Raw genomic sequence first — 9,568 nt, forward strand, 5'->3', positions numbered from 1 at the left:
TGATGTTCCAACTGCTGTGTTGTGGTCACTGTACATTTTTTGCAGTGCTCTGTTTCTAATTGCTTTTTTAATCTATGATAGACTCTGGTATGTAAATGTCTACATTTCTTCTCTATGTTGCAAGTTTTGCAGCTTCATCTGCAATGTCATTTCCTATTATTCCCACATGACTTGGCACCCAGTTGATAAGTACCCGACGGCCTTATCGTTTGAGTGGTTGCATTAATGATATGACATTTGTGATCAGATGGATGTTATCACATATGTGTTCTTGTTGTAAGGTTTCAATGGCAGTTCTCGAAACTATATGTATGATAACATGTTGTCGGTGTTCAGCAAGAGCATGTTCCAAAGCCTTTTGAATGGCTAGCATTTCTGTAAAGTCGAACACCCATTTGAGAGCCTCCAACTATCTACAGATATGAGGGGGAGTGATGGCCGCTGTGGGTGATAAGGGCACGGCTTAGAACCGCCTCCACGCTTTCGGTCCGTCCCTTGAGAAGCCAAGCCACAGCCGCAGTAGCCCAGACGCCGCAGGCTAGGCCTAGGGCTAGCAGCGACAGGTGCAGGAGCAGCAGGATATTGGCTAGAAGGGCAAGGAGTGGCAGAATAGGCGCGGTTGTGGTGGCGGTTGTGATCGGTGGGTGGCGCGGTTGTAGCCACAAACCCACACAACACACAACACACCCACAGACGCAGAGCCCCACGCCTACCCACGCCCACAGGCCTATATCCAGCTCCCTAGAGCCTCGAACCACGCCCACGCCCGCGACGCAGTTGACTATGAAGGTGGCCAATAGGAACCTTGCGGTCCGCCAGGACGCCCACGTGGGCGGCGCGGGCGGCTCTGTGATAGCTGAGGCCCAGGAGCCTCCCGCCCACTCTACGGTCACCTGATGGGGCTCCATATCGTCGCATGCGGCGAGGCTGCTACTGCGGGAGAGTGCCGCAGGTGGTGTGTCGCATGCCGCAGGGGAAGAGTCTGGCCGATACCTGCGGGCCAAGACTGCCGCAGACCCCGCCACGCCCGCACCCACGCTCCCCGCACCTGCGGCTCGCAGGAGCACCCACGATGAGCAAACTGCAGCAATGACCGCAGCTGCGGCGCCGCAGAAGAGCACGGCCAGCCAGGGCGTCCTTGTGTGTCGGGACACATAGCCTAGACACCTGGGGGCCAGCCCGTCGGTGGCAAGCCTGTGGGCCAGGCGGGAACCGGTCAAAAGGCCGCCCAAAACCACCGCCCAAAGCCCCACCACCGCGCCCACGCCCACCACCGCCCGCATGCCCAGTAGAGACGCCCCTGGAAACAACTGAAGGAGCGGCGCCGTGGAGGAAAGGCTGGAGGAAGCCAAAGTGACAGCAACAGCCGCTGGAAACAGCACCAGAAGCGCCGCTATGCCCACACCCACGCCCACAATGGTGTGGGAGTACCGCCCACACTCGCCACCCAGCAGGCCGGCGTGGTGGGCGCCGCCCATACTGGCGCTAAACATAGCGGCGCCACCCATCACCTGTAAGAGAAAGGCCCTGTTATTCCGCTAAACATAGCAGCACCACCCATAACCTGTAAAAGAAGCACTCTTATTCTGCTAAACATAGCAGTGCCACCCATAAACTGTAGGGGAAGCACTCTTATTCTGCTAAACATAGCAGCGCCGCCCACAAACTGTAAGGGAAATACTCTGTTATTCCGCTAAACATAGCAGCCCCCCCCCCCCGCCATAACCTGTAAGGGAAACACACTGTTATTCCGCTAAACTCAGACTCCCACAGACTCAGACACATATTAACACATATCTCTCAGGCAGCTATCCAAACTCTCTTCTCCTTTCACCAATCAGCCCGGCTGATGTTGTGTCCATCATACATTCTCTAAAAACCAAGGCAGGGAACACCAGTGAAATTCCGTCCATTGTATACAAGAGAGCCTCCCATGCCTTTGCCCAACCCATAGCTCTTCTGTTCAACAAATCTATAGTGTCACACCTTCCCTGGTATCCTCAAAAAAGCAAGAGTAACGCCAGTCCATAAAGGAGGCAATCCGGCGGACAGAAACAATTATAGACCAATATCAAATCTACCCATTCTATCAAAAATATTTGAAAAAATTATTTACAAACAGCTCTATTCCTACCTCGTAAAATTCGACATACTCAGCCCCTGCCAGTTTGGCTTCCGGTCCCAAAAGAGCACCAATGATGCAATCATTAGTCTCCTTGACGTAATCTACTCAGCCCTTGACAAAAATGAGTTTCCGATTGGACTTTTCATTGACCTAAGAAAAGCCTTTGATACTGTTAATCACAACTACCTCTTACTTAAACTCCAGCATTATGGAATCCGAGGCCTTGCTCTTGACTACATCCGATCCTATCTTAGTGACAGACACCAATATGTAACCATCAATGATACAACTTCTTCCACTCTACCAATTACCGTTGGAGTGCCACAGGGCAGTATCTTAGGACCTCTTCTATTTCTTATATATATATAAACGATCTGCCTAATGTCTCTAATATTCTCAAACCTATATTGTTTGCTGACGATACTACCCTTATCTATTCAGACCTCAACCTACATACACTAAATAATGTTGTGAATAATGAATTAAAAAAGTCCACTTATGGATGTCAACGAACAAACTAACATTAAACATCGAAAAGACTTACTACATCTTATTTGGAAGCAAATCATCAAATGCAATTCAGCTACAGATAGACAACATTAACATCAGTAATAAAAATGATGGCAAGTTTCTTGGCCTATTCCTAGACAAGAGACTCAACTTCAGCATCCACATTCAACACATAACTAAGAAAGTCTCTAAGACGGTTGGTATACTCTCCAAAATCAGATATTATGTTCCTAACTCTGCTCTCCTCTCACTATATTATGCACTAATATACCCCTATCTTAATTATGGTATCTGTGCATGGGGGTCTACCACTGCAAACCACCTTAAGCCCATCATCACGCGGCAAAAATCTGCTATCAGAATAATAACTAACTCTGCTTTCAGACAACACTCAGCTCCCTTGTTTAAATCCCTAAACTTGCTAAATATTAACTCCCTCCACACATTCTCTTGTGTCAACTACATTTACAAAACCCTGTTCTTAAATGCAAACCATGCTCTGAAACTCTCCCTGGACAGATGTAATAGGACCCATTATCACCACAACAGAAATAAATATCTCTTTGATATCCCCAGGGTCAAACTTAATCTGTGTAAACACTCTATGCAAATTAAGGGACCTAGTCTATGGAACTCACTCCCTAGTGAATTGAAAAACTGTAAAACTTTTGCCTTATTTAAAAGCAAAACCAAAAAGTACCTAATTTCATCTTCTTAGTTTCCTACACTGAGCTTTAAATTTGCTCTGTACCTAGTGTTACCCAATCTCCTAATTTATGTATTTAACCCAAACAACCTTATCATTGTGTTCATTGCTGTCTTCTTTTATGTGCTAGCCATATGCTGTATTGTGCCTACCAATTTTTGTCAACTACCATTCAAGCTGTCATTGCAATCAATCTTAGCTACCTATGTGCTTTAATACACTGTACCTACAATTTTCTCTCATCTTTTTTTTTCTTGCCATGTAACTGTTATCATTTTTTTTTATAAATTTTGCAAGTATTTACCTACTAAAAATTTCCTTAGATTAAGGACCTGCCCGAAACGCTGCGCGTACTAGTGGCTTTACAAGATTGTAATTACCATATTATGTATCCTCACATTCCCAATGTACCTTCTTGTATATGCATAAATAAATAAATAAATAAATAAATAAACATAACAGAGCCGCCCATAACTTGCAAGGGAAACACTCTGTTATTCAGCTAAACATAGCGGCGGCTCCCATAACTTGCAAGGGAAACACTCTGTTATTCAGCTAAACATAGCGGCGGCTCCCATAACCTGCAAGGGAAACACTGTTTTTCCGTGAACACAGCAGAGCCGCCCACAACATGTAAGAGAAACAATCTGTTATTGCGCTAAACATAGCAGCACCGCACATAACCTATAAGGGAAACACTCTGTTATTCTAATCTTTCTGGCCTGGTTGGTAGAGCGACTGGCTTGATTATCGAAGGGTTGAGGTTCTATCCCTTCTATCGAGGATCTATCCATGCGGTGGGTCAGGTCTCATACCACAGCTCCTATCCTGCCCTCATACCCCTCAGCTGCTATCCTGCCTTCATACCCTCAGCTCCTATCATGCCATTATACCCCAGCATATAACCTACCCTCATAAACTCAGCTCCTATTATGCCCTCATACCTCAGCTCCTATCCTGCTCTCATACCTCAGCTACAATCCTGCCCTTACATCCCAGCTCCTATCCTGCCCTCATACCCCAGTTCCTATCCTGCTGTCATACCCCAACTCCTGTCCTGCCCTCATACCCCAGCTCCTATCCTTCCCTTATACCCCAGCTCCTTTCCTGACCTTATACCTCAGCTCCTATATATATCCTGCCCTCATACCCTTAGCTCCTATCCTGCCCTCATACCAAAGCTCCTATCCTTCCCTCATTCCCTTAGCTCCTCTCCTGCCCTCATACCAAAGGTCCTATCCTGCCCTTATACCCCAGCTCCTGTCCTGCCATCATACCCAACTTCTATCTTCCCCTCATACCCCAGCTCCTATCCTGCCCTCATACCCTCAGCTCCTATCCTGCTCTCATACCCCAGATCCTATCCTGCCCTCATACTCCAGCTCCTATCCTGCCTTTATACCTCAGCTCCTATCCTGCCCTTATACCCCAGTTCCAATCCTCCCCTCATACCCCCAGCTACTATCCTGCCCTCATACCCCCAGCTACTATCCTGCCCTCATACCCGAGCTCCTATCCTCCCTTCATACTCCAGCTCATATCCTGCCCTCATATCCCAGCTCCTATCCTGCCCCATACCCCAGCTCCTATCCTGCCCCTTCATACCCCAGCTCATATCCTGCCCTTATACCCCAGCACCTATCCTGCCATCACACCCTCAGCACCTATGCTGCCTTCATACTCCAGCTCCTGTCCTGCCCTCATACCCTCAGCACCTATCCTGCCCTCATACTCGAGCTCCTATCCTGCCCTTATACTCCAGCTCCTATCCAACCCTTATACCCCAGCTCCTATCCTGCCCTCATACCCCAGCTCCTATCCTGCCCTCATACCCTAGCTCCTATCCTGCCCTCAAACCCTCATCACCTATCCTGCCCTCATACTCCAGCTCCTATCGTGCCCTTATACTCCAGCTCCTAACCTGTCCTTATACCCCAGCCCTTACCCTTCCCTCATATCCTAGCTCCTATCCAGCCCTTATACCCCGGCTCCTATCCTGCCCTCATACCCCAGCCCTTATCCTGCCCTCATACTCTCAGATCCTATTCTGCCCTCATACTCCAGCTCCTATCCTGCCTTCATACCCCAGCTCCCATCCTGTCCTTATACCCCAGCACCTATTCTGCTCTCATACCCTCAGCACCTATCCTGCCCTCACGTCCCTTTACAAACGCTCTATATAGTCATATTGATTTACACTTTCTCCTTATAAATTACTCATTCTCTGGAGTAATGTGAATTACCCATTCCCCTATTACCCATTTCTCCTCATAATTACCCATCTCCTCACACTCTTCGCAACAGTGATTACGTATAAGGGGTCGTTAGGCCCAAATGACCCCGTTAACAATGTCTTTAGTGTGATCCAATACTAGTAATGTTAATAATAATATTGTTATTAATATTATTGTAATAATACAAATATTAATATTGATAAGTAATAATGTTGACTGGAGAGCGTCTGGGAACATCCAGCTTCGAACTTTCGATCATGGGTTCGAATCCTTCGAACATAGGTTCGAACATTTGGAACATCAGTTCGAACCGTTCGATCATAGATGCGAACCCATCAAATATAGGTTCGAACCCTTCGAAAATAGGTTTAAACCCTTCAAACATAGGTTCAAACTCTTTAAACATAAGTTCCAACACTTCGAGCATAGGTTTGAATCCGTATTAATGACAGTTTATCAAATATACCTTACCCTTTAACTAAGGTGTTATCTAAAATAAATAATTGAGCGATTTGAGGATAAAGAGCTGGGATATGAGGACAATGAACTGGAATATGAGGACAATGAGTTGGGATATTAGGACAATGAGGTGGGATATGAGGACAATTGGCTGGGATATGAAAGCAAGGAGCTGGGATATAAGGTAAAGGAGCTGTGATACAAGGACAATGAGCTGGGATATAAGGACAATGAGCTGGGATATAAGGACAATGAGTTGGTATATGCGGACAATGAGCTGGGATATGAGGACAAGGAGCTGGGATATAAGGTAAAGGAGCTGTGATACGAGGATAAAGGAGCTGGGATATGATGACAAGGGGCTGGAATATGAGGACAATGAGCTGGGATATGCGGACAATGAGCTGTGATACGAGGACAAGGAGCTGGGATATGAGGACAAGGGGCTGGAATATGAGGGCAAGGAGCTGGAATATGAGGATAAGGAGCAGTGATATAAGGTAAAGGAGCTGGGATATGAAGAAAAGAAGCTGGGATATGATGTAGATGGACAGAGATGGGTAGACAAAATCAGTTTACATGCTGCTGAAATACTTGCAACAAACAAAAATTTACAAGGATCTTTCATGTTGTGATCATTACCCCATGAAGACCATAGGGAAAGAAGCCAGCAGGTTGGGTCCAGTGATGGACGTCAGCGCTGACGAAGGCGGTGAAGGTGACAGCTGTCAACACCAGGAGGGAGACACCTACACCAGCGGCACCGATCTGGCACACCAGCTGTGGACATGAAGTTAACGTAGGTTACGAACTCATTTTTGGGCCCTGGTTTGAGTTCGTAGTTCATTATTGGTTCCTGGTGTTATGAAAGGGGTGTACCATAGTTCATTACTGGGTCCTGGTGTTATGGAAGGGGTGTACCATAGTTCATTACTGGGTCTTGGTGTTATGGAAGGGGTGTACCATAGTTCATTACTGGGTCCTGGTGTTATGGAAGGGGTGTACCATAGTTCATTACTGGGTCTTGGTGTTATGGAAGGGGTGTACCATAGTTCATTACTGGGTCCTGGTGTTATGGAAGGGGTGTACCATAGTTCATTACTGGGTCCTGGTGTTATGGAAGGGGTGTACCATAGTTCATTACTGGGTCCTGGTGTTATGGAAGGGGTGTACCATAGTTCATTATTGGGTCCTGGTGTTATGGAAGGGGTGTACCATAGTTCATTATTGGGTCCTGGTGTTATGGAAGGGGTGTACCATAGTTCATTATTGGGTCCTGGTGTTATGGAAGGGGTGTACCATAGTTCATTATTGGGTCCTGGTGTTATGGTGGAGGTGTAGTACCGAAGTTCATTATTGGGTCCTGGTGATATTATGATGGTGTAATACCATAGTTCATAAGTGGGTCCTGGTGTTATGGTAGTTGTGTAGTACAATAGTTCATTATTGGGTCAAGGTGTTATTGTGGTAGTGGTGTAGTACCATAGTTCATTATTGGGTCAAGGTGTTATTGTGGTAGTGGTGTAGTACCATAGTTCATTATTTGGTCTAGATGTTACGGTGCGGTGAAGTACCACAGTTCAATTTTGGGTCCTGGTGTTATGGTGGTGGTGCAGTACTGTTACAAACCCGACTCCATCGTCGGAGCATGGAGCAGCGACGTCAAAGCCATCGGTGAGTCCGCTCCCTAAACCCCCACAAAATGGACGACGACATCTGGTGGTGGCAGTACGATACTTGCAAGAGACTCTAGATTCCTGCCTTGGTCAGCCCGAAGAGTCGCTGCAACTGACCTCTGGTGAGTTGGCGCCTAGAAATCAGCGCCATCTATCGTGATAGAAGTTGTATGTCAATGTCAGAGTCCGTAAGTGGCATGTCCTAGTTTCACAAGTACCGGCCAGTTTACTGATGACGTGTATGTATCCACAGAGGCTCCGTAGGGTTGCAGGGGTACGGAGACAATCAGTCTACCCAGGGCAGCCTATTATCTCTCTACTCTATCCTGCTTTACGTGAGCAGTGAGCCGCCGCCGAAGAGGAACTGAGTAGTATCTGCTGTCTGCCTGTGAAGTGGCAGTGACAGAATTCGGTGTATCCCGGGACTGGCTGGAGGAAGAGACGACCGACAGTGAGGTGCTACGGAGGAGTGTAACTAGCTAGTTGCAAGAAGCTCCTGCCAGGGGTTCGCTACCCTTGTATTTGTTCGTGTAGAGGCCCAGCAGTGCGAGGCTGATGTTCTCTGTCAGCACCAGGCTGGAGAGTGATTGTGGGCGTTCACAAGAATCACCTAGTGATACTGTAGATAGGCTGGCCCATGGCTAGGGTAGACTCGTTGGTGTTTCCCAGTACTGGTTGAGGACGGTACTGTGTGTTGAGGAAACACAGAAGTTGACAAGGCTGCATAGTATGAGCATCGAGGAGCGCTTAGTGTCCTATGGAAGAGACACGTGTATATATCAGTGTAGTAATACTTAGTTTATGATTCTATTTAAGGTGATGGGAAAATCATAATATGTGAATATATTGATAAAGGATGAAGTGTCGTATTCCATTCAACCCTCCCCCCATGTTGTTTTACTTTCATTACCAAGCCTACTCCTCTAAAGCCTCTACCGATTTGGGGTCGGATACTAGTACTTTGGTTCCTCCAGCAAAGAACCTGGTTGCGACCCATAGTGGCCGTAACAAGTACCATCCTTCATTATAGGGTCCTGGTGTTATGGTAGTGGTCAAGTACAATAGTTCATTATTGGGTCTAGGTGTTATTGTGGTGGTGCGGTTGTACCATATTTCGTTATTGGGTCTAGGTTTTATGGTGGTGGTGTTGTAGTACCATAGTTCATTATTGGGTCTAGGTGTTATGGAAGGGGTGTACCATAGTTCATTATTGGGTCTGGGTGTTATGGAAGGGGTGTACCATAGTTCATTATTGGGTCTAGGTGTTATGGAAGGGGTGTACCATAGTTCATTATTGGGTCTAGGTGTTATGGAAGGGGTGTACCATAGTTCATTATTGGGTCTAGGTGTTATGGAAGGGGTGTACCATAGTTCATTATTGGGTCTAGGTGTTATGGAAGGGGTGTACCATAGTTCATTATTGGGTCTAGGTGTTATGGAAGGGGTGTACCATAGTTCATTATTGGGTCTAGGTGTTATGGAAGGGGTGTACCATAGTTCATTATTGGGTCTAGGTGTTATGGAAGGGGTGTACCATAGTTCATTATTGGGTCTAGGTGTTATGGAAGGGGTGTACCATAGTTCATTATTGGGTCCAGGTGTTATGGTGGTTGTGGTATAGTACCATCGTTCATTACTGGGTCCTGGTGTTATGGTGGGGTGTAGTACCATAGCTCATTACTGGGTCCTGGTGTTATGGTGGTACTGCAGTATTTAGTTCATTATTGGGTCTATGTGTTATGGTGGTGGTGGTGTAGTACCATAGTTCATTATTGGGTCGTCTTTCCCACCATCTGTCACTTCCGTCCCTCTCGTCATCTCCACCATTCCCCACTCCCTTGTCTGATGCCTTCCCAAA

The 9,568-nt window shown here is 46.7% G+C and overlaps 1 protein-coding gene across 1 annotated transcript; it reads right to left on the reverse strand.

Annotated features, from left to right (window-relative positions):
- Window positions 1-53: 53 nt before the first annotated feature.
- LOC123747130 (cationic amino acid transporter 2) lies at window positions 54-8,971 on the reverse strand. Its single transcript, XM_045729148.2, has 2 exons — window positions 6,677-8,971; window positions 54-1,511 (listed from the first exon to the last, which is right to left on the reverse strand). Exon 2 carries the CDS (start codon window positions 1,506-1,508, stop codon window positions 414-416), a length of 1,095 nt encoding a protein of 364 aa, XP_045585104.2. The 5' UTR covers window positions 1,509-1,511; window positions 6,677-8,971; the 3' UTR covers window positions 54-413.
- Between the last annotated feature and the right edge of the window lie 597 nt (window positions 8,972-9,568).

Source organism: Procambarus clarkii, chromosome 77 (genome assembly GCF_040958095.1).
Source record: "Procambarus clarkii isolate CNS0578487 chromosome 77, FALCON_Pclarkii_2.0, whole genome shotgun sequence".
Taxonomy (NCBI): domain Eukaryota; kingdom Metazoa; phylum Arthropoda; class Malacostraca; order Decapoda; family Cambaridae; genus Procambarus; species Procambarus clarkii.